Here is a 15,284-nt window from a genome sequence, read left to right as displayed (position 1 = left end):
TGTATCTTCAGTCTGGACTCCATTGATGGTCAGAGAGAAATCAGTTCCATGATCGGCTCCATTTCCACTGAATCTAGATGGGGTTCCAGTATGAAGGGTTTTGATGCTGTGAACTAAAAGTTTAGGAGCTTCTCCAGGTTTCTGTAAGTACCAGGAGACACAAGACTTACAATCTCCATCTGACTGGCGTCCAATGGAGCTGCTGGTTTTACAGGTCAGAGTGACCGTTTGTCCATTCTGAACATGTTTCTCTGTTGGAGTCTGAATTACAGTCAGCTGTCCTGCAGAACCTAAATTACAATTAAAAGACACCTTTTTCAGTAATGTTGATATTTTAACTGCAAATAATCTATGCATTAAATAACTTGGTCTTACCTTCACAATACATTCCTAAAATCAAGAAGAAGATGAATGTCATTGTAGTAATTGTGTGTGCTATTATGATAAACAGTGTTAAACTTGCAGCATTATAAACATGCTCAGAGCGCTGAAGCATGAGCTGACAATGCAAAGTGACTTTCACTATTTAAATCTTCTAACACTATTTAAATCTCCCACGAACACATTTCAAAAACAATTACCAATATGACATGAACATTTAAACTCCTATGTACCATAATGAACTATTGTCTAGACAAAACACCTGTCTTAACCTTGGACAAATTTACAGTTAGATTTTCTGACAAATAAACAGTACATGTCATTCATCAATATTTGTTAGGGAGTTTATATTTATGCTTTGGCTATTAATACTATGCACCACTGTCTGGTTAGGCCAAACACAATTATAAAAGACACAAGGTTGACAGTAGGTAATGGGTTCTGAGAGTAAAGACAGTGGATAAAGCTTTTGATTAGACCGGAGTTCAAATCCACCTTTCAGCTCAGAGAAGCGTTTACTTTGCATAAAAAAAAATAAAAGTGAACATATTTACTACAGGCTGATATGGTCTGAAGTAGATATAGGGGTGATATGATATTTTATATATGATATGATATATGATTTTGATACAATATGACATGTTATGATATGATATTAAGATTTAGGTCATTATGAATATTACTGATCAGCCTTAAAGGGTTAGTTCGCCCAAAAATGAAAATTATGTCATTAATAACTCACCCTTATGCTGTTCCAAACATGTAAGACCTCCTTTTATCTTCGGAACACAGTTTAAGATATTTTAGATTTAGTCTGAGAGCTCTCAGTCCCTCCATTGAAGCTGTGTGTACGGTATACTGTCCATGTCCAGAAAGGTAAGAAAAACATCATCAAAGTAGTCCATGTGACATCAGAGGGTCAGTTAGAATTTTTTGAAGCATCGAAAATACATTTTGGTCCAAAAATAGCAAAAACGACGACTTTATTCAGCATTGTCTTCTCTTCCGTGTCTGTGTGAGAGATAGTTCAAATCAAAGCAGGATATCCGGTTCGCGAACTAATCATTCAGTTCACCAAATCGAACTGAATCATTTCAAACGATTTGCGTCTCTAATACGCATTAATCCACAAATGACTTAAGCTGTTCACTTTTTTTAATGTGGCTGACACTCCCTCTGGGTTCAAACAAACCAATATCCCGGAGCAATGCATGCACTCAAACAGTACACTGACTGAACTGCTGTGATGAACACCGAGCCGAGCCAGATAACGAACAATAGACTGACTCGTTCACGAGTGAAGAACCGGTTGCATCGGTGTTCGGATCACCAGTAGTTCAAATCAGACAGTTCGATTCAATAAACTGTTTGAAGAAAACGGTTCACCGGTTCTTTTGCGCTCGACGTAATGGCGTCATTTGCAATGATTGCCCTTGATTCAAGCCTTCGGTTTACCCGCACCCATAACACTAGTTACTAGTTACTAGTAAAGTTAACAGCTTAATTCATTTGTGGATTAGTGCGCATTAGAGACGCGAACCATTTAAAATGATTCAGTTTGATTTGGTGAACTGAATGATTCGTTCGCGAACCAGATATCCAGACTGCTTTGATTTGAACGATCTCTCACACAGACACGGAAGAGAAGACAATGCTGAATAAAGTCGTCGTTTTTGCTATTTTTGGACCAAAATGTATTTTCGATGCTTCAAAAAATTCTAACTGACCCTCTGATGTCACATGGACTACTTTGATGATGTTTTTCTTACCTTTCTGGACATGGACAGTATACCGTACACACAGCTTCAATGGAGGGACTGAGAGCTCTCAGACTAAATCTAAAATATCTTAAACTGTGTTCCGAAGATAAAAGGAGGTCTTACATGTTTGGAACAGCATAAGGGTGAGTTATTAATGACATAATTTTCATTTTTGGGTGAACTAACCCTTTAAGGGGTTCTTATGATAATGTAATTCATGTACCTTTTCAATAGACCCTGTTGACTTTTGAAGAAACTTTTATTTGGTTCAACAGCTTTGTCAGAGACTGATGTAACAAATGGAATTACAGTTCTGTAAAGCACTCATGATCAGATATAAAGAATAATAAAAAATATTTTTTTTCTTGCACCTAAGATGAAAAAGAAAATGTCTCTGCCTTGTGTTACACATGCTGTCTCTATGTTCTTTCCATGAGAACATATTAGCTTTCATTACTTTTAGACACCATGTTGTAACGATGGGGTGAAAGGAGTGGCAGGAAGCAAGTGCAAGTTAATACAGTTTAATGAGAACAATGATATAAGACAACAATAAGAGACACAGATGACACTGAAGGGAATACACAGTCCAGGATGGTGCAGGTGAGTGAAGGATCCGGATGGTGGGGATGAGTTGGCAGCAGGAGAGGGTGTTAGGGGAATTTACAGTTAAAAGGACCAGGACCAGGTGTTTTGAAGACCAGGAGTCATAGATGAGTTCAATTAACCCCTTTACGTGCAAACATTGCCGACGGCCCCAGTTTATTATTGTTTCACTTTCACAGCACGTTAAACATCACTGTCTTACTTGATCTGGACAAACTGTGCATCAATTGAAAGTTTAAAGACTCTAGCTTCGATATTTGATCAATATTGTGATAAAACATTGTTGCAGTGACAGATATGTAGTGATTTATGTCAGGAGTGCAAAATAATAAATCCGTATTATGCCACATTTTGAATAGAAATTCACCACTCACTCATATTCAGTAACGTCAGCAGCGGTTTATTTGTGTTCACATAGACTCAATGAACAGCGTCAATAAGGATTTATAGACCAAAGATGCATATCTGGGGAGATATGTGGATATATTTACTGATGTTTACTTCATATTTCTTCAGACAGAATCGTCATTTCTATTCATTTTCCATGGATTTACACGATCTGATAATAAACAGGCTCTCCCAGCGATATGTGTGTGTTTGCTGTGCCGTCAGCTCATGCTGTGTGTCACTCATACTCCGATTGGGCCTTCCCACACTCTAAAAAATAAAACATTGGGTCAACAAAAAAAAATATGTTAACGTTTTCCACTAGAATTTTTATGTTAAGACTACTGGCAGAATTACATTAATTCAAAGCGATGTTTTGAGTATGGTGAATTAACCTTTTAGGCCACAATAAAAACGCATTTTTAAGTAACATGAACTTAATAATTTTCAACATGAATGCTAGTAATTAAGTTGATCCAACATAATGTTTTAAGTTAGGTGAAGAAGTTTTTAGGCCACAATAAAACACATTTTTAAGTAACGTGAACGCTAGTAATTAAGTTGATCCAACATAATGTTTTAAGTTATGTGAAGAAGTTTTTTGGCCACAATAAAACACATTTCTAAGTAACATGAGCTTAATAATTAAGTTGAGCCCTGTCCTATAATAAAGACATTTTCCTGTGTTTTCCAGGAGGCAATTTTTTAAATATAGACAGACACCATTTTTTTTCCCCCAAATGATATTCAAGCTTACCATGTGCTCTTTCTGCTCTTCTGTCATGACCGTGAGAAAGATTATTTAGCCAACCTTTAGGAATCCCCCAGAAATTAGGTGTAGCTACAGAGCCTTGCTGTCTTTAAGAAGCAAGAAGCAGTTCAAATCAAATGATTACAACACAATCTGAGGAAGGTAAGGATGGTTTGTGTGTTTGTTTGTTTGAGGGTGCCTGATGGAAAACAGCAAGAATATGACAAACACATTCCGAAAGGTTGATAGATTTATTTAGAGGCATGAGGGGGGTATCAAAACGTAGCAACCGGACAGCAGCTAAGGGTGCTCAAAAAGAACAGAAATTCAGACAGTAATATTCATATTAATTCGAACCATTTTTTAACATTAACAGTAGCACTAAATCCTTGAAAGTGCAAACAGCAGCATTTGTAGGCTGCATTCTCCTAAGACACAAAACATGTACCCAGAAGCTTTATGAGGAGAAACGGTGTTATAAAATTAAGTAAAACCCTGTGCATGAATCACCATCCTTTGACTTGTACACATGAAAATGATCAAAAAAAAAATTACAGGTGGCTGTACATTCAAGGCACTAATTTCAACATCAAATGAGCAAAGCTTCTTTCAATTAACTTTGGCAGCACTTACATCATCATCTCTTCTCTCATCAATATCAGACTGCTCAAACTCCTGACTAACTCCAGGAGAAATATCCAACAAAAGAAGGCACTGCATATAAAGTTCAAAATACACTAACACCCTCAGAGAACAGAGGTCATCCTTTTCTGTACTGATAACTTTTACTGATTTGGACTTCACTCAGTAGGTATTCATACTATGACAGAAACAAAAGAACACGTGTGTTTGCATGTGTGTGTGTGCGTGTGTGTGATGTGAGCTTCTCCCTCATGCAAGGTCAATCAAGTCCGCTCTAGAAAATACCATACTTGAGATTCATTACTTTAGAGCTGGCTTTTTGTCCATCGAGCTCAAGGCAGAGCTTCTGGAATGCCTCAAAGGTAAATTTCAACTGCTTGGGATAGCTAAGGTTAAGAGCATAGATTACCCCCATCAGCAAAGCACAGGATCTGGCGACATCAATCCCCTGCAGGATCTTGGTTCCCTCTACTACGATGGTTGCACGCCCATCACCGATGATGGCAATCTTCATCACTTGCATCGCAAGGTCTGCGTCGAGCTCCTCCACATCCTTGCAGAAGAAATTAAAAGATGTTAGGATGTATAAAATACATGGCTCAAGCTCTTCAGGGTGACGTGCATAAGGGAATGCAGGGTGACCAAGTACTTTAAAGCCTAGCCCACAGGAGGCTGGTGCACGGGATTGAAACGGCCATATCTTCACATGGGAAGGCTACAGAGAAATGCAGTTAAAAAAAAGTAAAAATTAAAAAGTATACTCAATTACTTACACGATACTGTTTGAAAAGGTCCTCCTCCTTCTCTCCAAGATAGACTATGAGGCAGCGAATGGCAATTTCTCTCCGCCTTTCAACTGTGTTGTCCTGATTCATGGAAAAAAGAGATAAGGTGTTCAACAAAAATCAGATGCAAGTGTAACCCAAATCATGACAATTTAAAAAAAAAAATGTGTTAGTTAGGGACCGAGCTGAAAGGTAAGAGGGAGAGGACTCCAGCCCTTGCCTGGAGGCAAGGACCCTATTGTTACTGTATCGTTTCTTATTGTTTCTTTTTTTATTATACAATTTTTCGGGCTTTTCAAAATATATACATTATTTATGCATACTTTTAGCTACAGACTCCATTCAAACGTCAAAATGTAGCCACAAGTCTCGTCTATAGATGTTTCTAATTTGGTTGGGCTATGTTTTATACATTTTGATCTGCGCACCCACATGTGCACCCTATTCCTCTCCCAGTCAATCCTGAATCTGCCAGCAATTGTGCAAATATGCAATTGACCTTGTTCATAGCAGCCATTTTGACAATTGACATGAAACAGTGTGGCAGAAACATATATGTAAAAAAAAAGGTCTATTCATAATAAAGTTAGTCATTATACCTCAAGAAGCATGTCCTTAATGTGCCTTATCTTCAGGCCTGCAGCTCCTCCTTTTGATTGAGTCAAGGCCATCAATTTTGGGGTGCATTGGTCAAGCTTGGCCAGAAAGGTTGATTCAAGGCTAACTGTTGTTATCCTCTTGAATTCTTCACTTATCTACAGGGCACACCAGTATGAAGGACCAAACATGACATAAGTATAAATAAATAAGAGTATAAATATAAGTAAATTTTGGAAATGAAAAAGGCTATTTCTATATTTTTACATTTATTTATTTTATTTCAAATTGTGAACATGTAGCCACATTGTATCAACCCACAGTAAAAAAAATAATGGTTTAATAAACATTTTATAATCTCACCTGTGCTTCAGTAAAAAGTGCAGGCCAGCGCTTCATGCAGTCACTGATGGCAGGGACCTCTTTCACTATTTCCTCCCGACGAAGGCTGAACGTCTTGGCCATTTTCTGAGCTACCACCTTTGAGTTGTCCCTTTTCATCATTTCACTTAGGAGCTCCACTCTCTCTTTTTCCAAACTTGCAGTAGATTCACCTTGAGCATGAGGGGGTAGGTAGTTCACCTCAGCCTTCTTTGGTTTTTTCAGATTCTTTGCCGGATACTGGTCATATGTTTGTTTTCTCTTGAGTGAGTTCACCTTAACTTCAGGGCAGCCAAGACCTCGAAGTTTGCTTCTGAAATTGTTCATCTTATATTTCAGGCGCTGCGCCCATCCATAGGACCCATTAAAGGAACCTGGTTCTTTGAGGCAGGGATGCTTTTGAGTGAGGGCCTCTGCAACCTCACCGATCTGCAGACTAGATGGATAAGCAGTGTACTCATAAATAGCCTCCGCTAGTTTTCCAAGGATGTCTGGGAGTAGTGGAATTAAATCTTTTGTAGTGAGAAGAGTCCCATATTTTTTGAAGCGCTCATTGGCTGACTGAATTTGGATCTCTGTGAGGCCAGAAAAGCTGGGAATTGAAAACTGAGCAGGCCAGCGCTTGGAACGGTGGCCTGGACTATCTTCAGATGAGAGAATCAGTGTGTCATCGGTTGACACAGATGCGGTGTCATCAACATAGTGCTCCTCACAAGGCTGATCAGTCATGTTGGTCACATCAGTGTTGGTCACATCAGTTAAGTTTAAAGTTATTGCAGGCTCCTGGTCCTGGAGAAACACAACCTTGATTGTGTCCTTATCCTTGAGGTCAGTTGTAGAATAAAGGGTGAAAAACTCATCAAAATCAACATCTTTATAGTGAAGACTGAAGTCTCTGGCAATGTAAAATGTGTCACGAATGACTGAGTGAAGGTCATCCACTGTCTCAGGGATTCCAGATGGTAGTACAACTTTACGGACATCATGATCTGCAAGGATCACTCGGAGTTGAGCCGGTTTTGACATTATGCATCCTGTACACAGAATGTTTTACATGTTTCATTAATTTTTTGTCACAGGTAAATGGTGAATAATGTTAAGAGCATATTACATTTGACCTCTAGGTATGGAAATCAGGAACACATTTACTGTATATGCCAAGTCTGAACAAAGTAGGAAGACTGTGATATGCAAATTTGTATCATTTCATCTGAAAATCTCCAAAAAGTATGGGCACCATCTATGGAACATAAATGCTGCGCTTCAGAGTCATAATGTTTGTTCCACCACAGAAGTAAGATATTAAGGGGAACATGTCTGATAGCTCAGCTGGCTCTATGACTTTCACAGGACCATTTTTCTCAAGCACATAGCTCCTCAAATGCTCAACTGACCAAGCAGTCAGACCTTTCACAATGAATCCAATGCTGCCCTTCACAACCACAATTTGGATCAACTCCCCAAAATCTGGCAGACCACCAGTGGAACCATAAGCCAAGATCATTCCACTGGTGTACTTGGTGCTCCTGTAACACACACTTTTGGCTATCTGGACAAATGTCTCACCAGGAAACTTATCCTGCAGTGCTTCTTGAATATCCTCTCTCAGCACACTAACATCCACTGTAGACAGTGTTGTAGCCTGTAGTAGAGGTCTGACAGCTCTGGAATCATGTTGGTTATAAGCAAGCAACAACTGATGCTTCATGGCAAGTGACAGCAGAATATTTCTAAAGCTACGAGTATGTCTGACAACACGCTTAAAAAAGCTGTGCTTTGCCTCAAACCGCATTGTCCAGAGTGACACCAGAGGACCATAAGCCCTGATCAGTTCTGGATAATGTTCCAGGAAATGGTGTTTTGGGATGAGGTGTTGCTCTGGGAAAACCATGAGAAACCTGTGTTTATGCTCAGATATCTCACTATCCAGGAAGCAAATGGTCTTCTCTGTGTAGACTTGGCTAACAACAAGCTCAACAATGTCTCTGAGCACAAGAAGCACTTCCCATGCTGGGTCACCTTCAGGGATTTTCGATCCAACCATGAGTGGCAGGAGTCGCAGCAAAGTCCAGTTCTCGTGGGCATTGCCGCCCACACTTTTCCGTGTGGCAAAGTTCACAGAGACAGGCTGTGGTGCATCGGTTTTGTCTGACCATTTATAGGGGAACTCTTTGATGCATTTGTTCAGCTCTTCAAGAGTGAAGTATTTATTCTGAATGAACACTCTGAGGCACAGTGCTATTTCTAGGGGCACTATACCTTCAAAGAGATCATGCAACACATCCGGCGGATAACCAGACAAAACATTAAAATATTTCACACTGTCTCTTCACGCCATACAAATGCACCAAACTATCATTCTCCTGTACAGCCTGAATATGCAGTGCGTGTCGATCTTTCGTTCTGGGTGGGAATGCCCCTGTTCTCACTTCTCCATCTTGAAACTGTGACTTTTCACCTAGACAAAATCTGCACACGTATGAACTGGAAAAGCTCTCAACAAATCCCCCCAAAGAATGGGCACCTAGATTGTCTGCGACCACACTAAACACTGTGCCTTTGACTCTTCTGCCCAATGCTGGAACATACAGTCCTTCCTCCTCTAAGTACACAAGATCTTTGAGCAGTGGCTCCAACACAGCACTGTAACCAAATCTCTTCACATCCTCAGCCTTGCACAGGATTGCTAAGAAAATTGAGTTTAGTTCAGATCTGAGCAATGAGGGGACATCAGCTAACACCCAATACACAGCTGTGATTTTGTGTTTTTTCCTGGATGTACCAAGAGGATTGCATATCTCAAAGTCATCCACGTAGAGATTGAGAGCAATGGTACAGTCACTTCCTGAGAACAGCTCATTGGTTTTGTAAAAGGTGCCGTCATGAAATGACTTGTACACAGTTCTCTGAGCTTCTGCCTCACTCAAGATCAGGTCCTGTATATCTTTCTTGCTAAAAACCTGAAGCAATGACTTTAGAATGGGGACATACTGGAAGCTGCTCTCTCTACTAAGAACATACTCAATCGGTTCAACGACAGAAAAGTGTTCGTTAAAATACTTTCTTCTTTTAAAGGCAGAGGACAGAGGACCACCATCATGGAGGGCAGAATTAATAGGGTTAGCACCACAAATGTCGTTCACTATTTCAGATACAATGACTTCATCAATTTCACAGTTGTGCCTCTTCAGGCAAGACTGTAAAATGTCTTTCATGATGGGAGCAGAGGCTGAATGAGAAATAAAATGCAACTCCTCTACAAGCTCATCAATGCATTGGTTGGGTACATGAAAGGAACTCTCTAATTTCAACATTAAATGAGCCAAGCTTCTTTCAATCAACTTTGGCAGTACTCTTACATCATCATCTCTAATCTCATCAATATCAGACTGCTCACCCTCCTGATTAACTCCATCACTGCACTGATCTGCTTGTGAAGGGTTTTCATACCTCTTTATCACCTCGTCTTTGAACTCATCTAATGAGTGGGGAGTATGCTTGCGATTTCTATGCGAAGCAAAGGTTCCATAGATATTAGTTTTGAAATTGCAATTTTTGAAAACACAGGTGACAGTTTCTTGCTTTTTCAAATGTTGGCGAAGGTGTTCAAAATACTCTTTTTCGGTGGAGAATGTGCCTACATTACAGAACTGGCAACAGAAACTGAGTATTTCAGAGGTTCTCACTCTTGTTGAGTGAGTTGAGTGTTTCCTTGATATATGTGATTTCAGGCTACCCCATGATTTAAATGAACAAAAACAATCCAGATAAGGACATGGCAGAGGTTGCCCACCGCGGATATGACGTAACCTATAATGTTTCAACAACTCGTCTTTATTAGGGGTCGCATATTTACAGATTTTACAAGGCCACTGCATATTTCATGTTTCTCACTCCATGCTTCTTCACACGGACCACGTCTAAACTTGAACCCCTTGGTCCACGAAACCAGGAGAAGATGAAGGCAAGTTTTTTGTCCTTGCAAGGCACACGGCAAAGTGACTGAAGACCTAAGTAGGGAGATAAATTAAGTAAAATAATTCAAGGAGGTGTGTGTGTGAACACAACTGATTTATTTGCTGTGGATCTGAATTACAAAAGTTAAGTGTTAATGTTTCTGTCTCACCCCGTACTTCTTCACAATTTTCTTTAGGAGGCTGATCACGTCTCAACTTGAAATCCTTGATCCACAACACCAGGGTACTGGATCAAGGCAGAAAGCCACACCTACACTCACACACAACAGTATTTTCAATTTCACTTGTGAGTCTTCAATACAGTAACTAAATAGGTTTCACTGGTGTCATCGTCACTAACTTTAGATGGACTCTGACCGCTACTCACCTCAGGGGAAGGAGAAGGTGATGTCTAGTTTGTCCTGAGAGGCTGACCAAGTCTCAACTTGAACCCCTTGGTCCACTCTTGGTCCAATCTTAAAGCAAGCCTTGTAATGCTGGTATTAAGATAAATTATAACACGAAAATGTCAGGGAAATTTTAAAGGTTGCTCATGGAGGATGGATATTTAAGTGCAAACAAAACAATTATTCATCATGAATTCACAATCTGTATTTTAAATAGCACAAATTAAATTACTGACTTTTATAAGGAATGATGTATATTTTAAACAGCTTTCCAATCACTATTTATCTTTTTAGCACCATAAAATTGTAATATATTTCTCTTTTAAACATACATGTAAAACTCATCTTATTTCCCTTTCAAAACATTTAAATGAACTGTATTACCATTACTGTCCTTTCTAATACAACGTAAAGCATTCATTTTCTTAGAAATTAACCTGTGTACTTATCACTTCAGATCAGACATTCAATTGAAATTTATGGTCACTACACTGTCATTGGTCAGGCGCACTCACGCTGTCAACGATACCATTGGCTGTAGAGTGTGACAATCTGTCAATAAAAATCAGCCAACCCTTTTTTGTAAATTGCCTCTGTGAAGTTTGAATGACGGAAATCCGTGGTAGCGACAGAGAACTTGAATCTAGGGTGGGCGATATGGCTGAAAACTTTATCACGATACAAGTGTTTCATATCGGTCGATATCGATAATTATTGATCTTTTTTATGACCTATTTAAAATAAGGACCAGGAGAAAAATATATTACACTTAAACATTTTTATTTTTAACTAGGGCTGGACAATATATCGAACGATTTGATCATGCGCATCTCATCAGTAAAGCCGGTTCCATGATTAGCGGTAAATCCCCATCACCTGCTTTCAAATGGAGCTGCAGTTAATATAAAGAACCGTAGTTTACTGACAGCCCTATTTTTAACTTAACCTTCCTCTAATTCATAGGTGTGATTGGCAAAGGACAAAAAAAGCAGGAAAATATAAGGCGCACCTCATCTATCATGACGCGGCGACAGCACGTGTGATTATCCCGGTATTTAGAACATCGCGCAAGATTTGTGTCAACACAGAAAAAATTTCATCACTGGATAGGTTTTGTTCGTTTATTTAAAGTGTGGTTTATGTCAGCTGAATGTGCGGCACGCTTTTCAGAGAAGATAAGGCAACGTTATTTTAGTACAATTCACACCCAAAGGTAACGTTAACTCAGGGGAAAGAAAAATCTCCTTGATTTTGATTGTAATATCATTTTGATTAATATGCGGGAGGGAGGGAGAGAAAGACAGTTTGAAGACTCCTCCGGAGCGCGCGGCGCGCGGCCGGAGGACACTCTCTCTCTCTCTCTCTCTCTCTCTCTCTCTCTCTCTCCTGTCAGAATTGGCGCAGCAGTCAGTAATCTTATCTCACTCACCGATCAAATTAGGCTTTCCACTTATCACTCCACGCTGGTTCTATAACTGAAGAATCCAGCATGAGACAACGATATGGCGCAACCAAACTGTTAACGTTACATTATTGGCTGGTAGCGTGTCACTCCCTACGTTGCTAGGTTACCAGAGAGCGAATGGCTTTGTTCATGCAAACAAACTTGCTTCGCAACCTGGTTTCTTCCGACGAAAAAAAAAAAAACATATATATATATATATATATATTAGTGCTGGGCAACGATTAAATACTTTAATCGCGATTAATCGCATGATTTTCTGCGATTAATCGCGATTAATCGCAGCATGCGCAAAATTCAATAATGAAATCAAAAGTAGTGTATTGTGTAATTTTATTCTTTCAAAGTTCTGCTGTATGAACAAAAGTGCAATACAATTTAAACAAATAAAGTGCTTTTTTTACAACAGTTAAAAGTTAGTAGCAGTTAACATTTCTTGTAAATCTTAACTTAAACATTAATGTAATCATATTAAATATAACATTAACGTATAAATAAAAAATAATAATGTTTTATTAAATAAAACATTAAAGTTTTGTTTAGTTTGTAAAAAAAATATATATATAAATTATGTCCAGAACCTCAATCATAACATTTTAACTGGCCCCTTCCGAGCAAAAACATCAATCTCCATTAAGATACTGAGAATCTCAGTCCAAAAAAAAAATCTTTCAGTGATGCAGGTTGAGTGGACAAAATTAACTTCATTTATCCATTCTTCCAACTTTACATTTACTTACTCATTTGCACCTAGCCAGTTGCTAAGACACACAAGGTCATTCACATTTTCAGATCAGAATCAGAATGAGCTTTATTGCCAGGTATGTTTACACATACGAGGAATTTGTTTTCGTGACAGAAGCTCCGCAGTACAACAGAATGACAGCGACAGAACACAAAACACAGAATAAAATACAAAAAAATACAAATAAGTAGATTTGTATTGAGATGATAAAGAGAGACATTTTGCTGAAACGTGCGCTAAACATTTTATTCTTGTTGCACAGCAGTGGGACATTTCAAATAAAGTCAGCACACCTAGCACAGATAGCGCAAGAAATATGATCGCTGCTGCGAGACATCTGCCTTTTGAACACGTCCCCTGCGTCGCGCACAGTTTCCAGCGTTCTGTCATAGTATCTCTGCACAACAGCGCGTTTGACAACGTCCTGGCCAAATGCAGAAAGGTTGTGGGCCATTTTAAGCACAGTGCAGCGAGTGCTGCAGAATTAGAACAAAACAAATTGAACTTAGAAAAAAGGAGGAGTCGCTACAAGACATTCCAACCAGATGGAATTCGACTCTGGATAGCTTTTCTGTTTTGCTGTAGCTCATCCCAAGCAGCCAGTAGCCTACTGATAAACATCCCACCCCTCCTGTGACCCATGGTTTGTGTTGTATTCGGTTGTTTTATTACAGTATAGCTATGTGTAGCTACTGAAACGCAGTGAGCAACGGACTATCAAAATAAAAAGTACGTTAACGCGCGATAAACTAATTGTCGGCGTTAATTAATTAATGCGTTAACGCGATAAAAACGCGTTAACTTGCCCAGCCCTAATATATATATATATATATATATATATATATATATATATATCAATCTTGAACGTTTTATCGAGCACATTTTTTATTAATATTGATTACATGTCTATCTCGAGACATATCGTTTAAATGAAATACAGTTCTTCAAAATAAATTCTTAACATACAATGAGAGCAGGTTGTAAAACACACTCTTTTTGGTAAAATACGAGCAGAAGGTAAAAAAAAATAAAAATAAACGGAAAAAAACGAAATTTGGAGAAATAAATAAAACGAAATTTAGGGGGAAAAAACGGAATTCATAGGGCCCTACATAACTCCGACTGGTTTTGAGCAAAATATCTGAACAAATAGTGTAGCTACTCAATCAGTGACAGGCTACAGCTAACGTTATAGCTAACTTTACCACGGCACACAGACTATAACGTTACTATCAAAACTGCTCAAATTTCAGAGTAAGAACTTGCAGATTTCGATATTCGGTTACAGTAGGCTATCACCAACTGAATCCTGAGCGAATGCGAATATGCGTAATTAAGCATAAAATTACTTACCATTCACCACATGCTCCTCTCCTCGTCTGGCCTTGAACATGCGCGCGGAAACTGTGGCCCGTTAACACGTCATCAAATTGTTTTTTACATTAACAGAACTTAAAATTAAATTGTTTTTTGATTAACTGAAAATGTTAAACTCTGACAAGTCATGATAGTATATTTCATCAATAGGCATAATTTGTGTGTCATCCCAGCTCAATAAAATAACAATTACAATTAAAAAGTCTAACAGTATCTCAGAACTTGATTTTTTATTTCACAACAATGTATATATTTAAGTAATGACTAAAGGTCCTCTGAATTAGTTTTTAGAGTGCATTGTCAATCTTAGAGTGTCATAACCGGACACCACCACATCGTGTCACATGCTTCCTGCACACTTCCTGGTAGTTATCTGGCCAAAACAACACTGAAACACCTCTGTACACACGAAATATCTGAATAATAAATCCGCGATTACGATAGTAAAGCTTGGTATGAGATTTTCTTGAGATCTGGGGTGTTTTTATAAAAAAAAAAACGAAAATGTACATTGGAAATGCTAACTTGTGCAGCGATGAAAAAGGCTACAAATAACATATTTTTACAACAGTAAACGACCAAATTCCACCCCTGATCGCTAAAGGAAGTTATTATAAACACTCGATCGGGGTTTAAAGTGAGTTTTGAGTAAAAGTGTACTAATAATTTTATAAATTGTCTGATGTAGCTTGATGCTAACATTAGCTCCAATGCTACTAATAGCAGGTGCATTTCTTCTTCATAATGCATTTTTGTCTCAATAATTCACGTAAGGTCGTAAGAAAATGTTTTGTTGTATTTTTATAGTAAGACTTTTGATAAATAAGGGCTAAATGCAAACAGAGACTGAAGTGAGATCGCTGCTTTGTGTCTTTGTAAAGCCTGAAAAACCACAATAAAGGCTAATAAAGGTGGAATAAAAACAAAAGAATAATGATAAAAGAATAATGCGGATAATGTGTCATACCTGGCGGAGGTGTGAAAGACTCGTTTGGTGAGAACAATACTATAATGAATCGGGGATTTTTGCAAAGCCAACACACATAC

At 38.5% G+C, this 15,284-nt stretch overlaps 1 protein-coding gene and 1 gene segment (V, D, J or C); one reads left to right on the top strand and one right to left on the bottom strand.

Annotated features, from left to right (window-relative positions):
• Window positions 1–15,284, top strand: part of LOC127947158 (immunoglobulin lambda constant 7-like) — a 142,324-nt gene that overhangs the window by 29,287 nt on the left and 97,753 nt on the right.
• On the bottom strand, window positions 4,124–12,302 carry LOC127947133 (sterile alpha motif domain-containing protein 3-like). 2 transcript variants are annotated; one of them, XM_052544124.1, is made up of 8 exons: window positions 12,083–12,302; window positions 10,635–10,743; window positions 10,417–10,517; window positions 10,206–10,300; window positions 6,273–7,324; window positions 5,912–6,067; window positions 5,301–5,393; window positions 4,124–5,080 (listed from the first exon to the last, which is right to left on the bottom strand). In XM_052544124.1, the coding sequence occupies exons 5-8, from the start codon at window positions 7,314–7,316 to the stop codon at window positions 4,802–4,804; spliced, it is 1,572 nt and encodes a 523-aa protein (XP_052400084.1). In that variant the 5' UTR covers window positions 7,317–7,324; window positions 10,206–10,300; window positions 10,417–10,517; window positions 10,635–10,743; window positions 12,083–12,302; the 3' UTR covers window positions 4,124–4,801. The 2 variants fall into 2 exon arrangements, with proteins under 2 accessions (XP_052400084.1, XP_052400085.1); XM_052544125.1 differs by lacking the exon at window positions 10,206–10,300 and having other exon boundaries at window positions 4,140–5,080.

Source organism: Carassius gibelio, chromosome A25 (assembly GCF_023724105.1).
Source record: "Carassius gibelio isolate Cgi1373 ecotype wild population from Czech Republic chromosome A25, carGib1.2-hapl.c, whole genome shotgun sequence".
In the NCBI taxonomy this organism is placed as follows: Eukaryota; Metazoa; Chordata; class Actinopteri; order Cypriniformes; family Cyprinidae; genus Carassius; species Carassius gibelio.
Note: the sequence above shows the minus strand (reverse complement) of the source record. Positions and strands in the feature narration are given on the sequence as shown.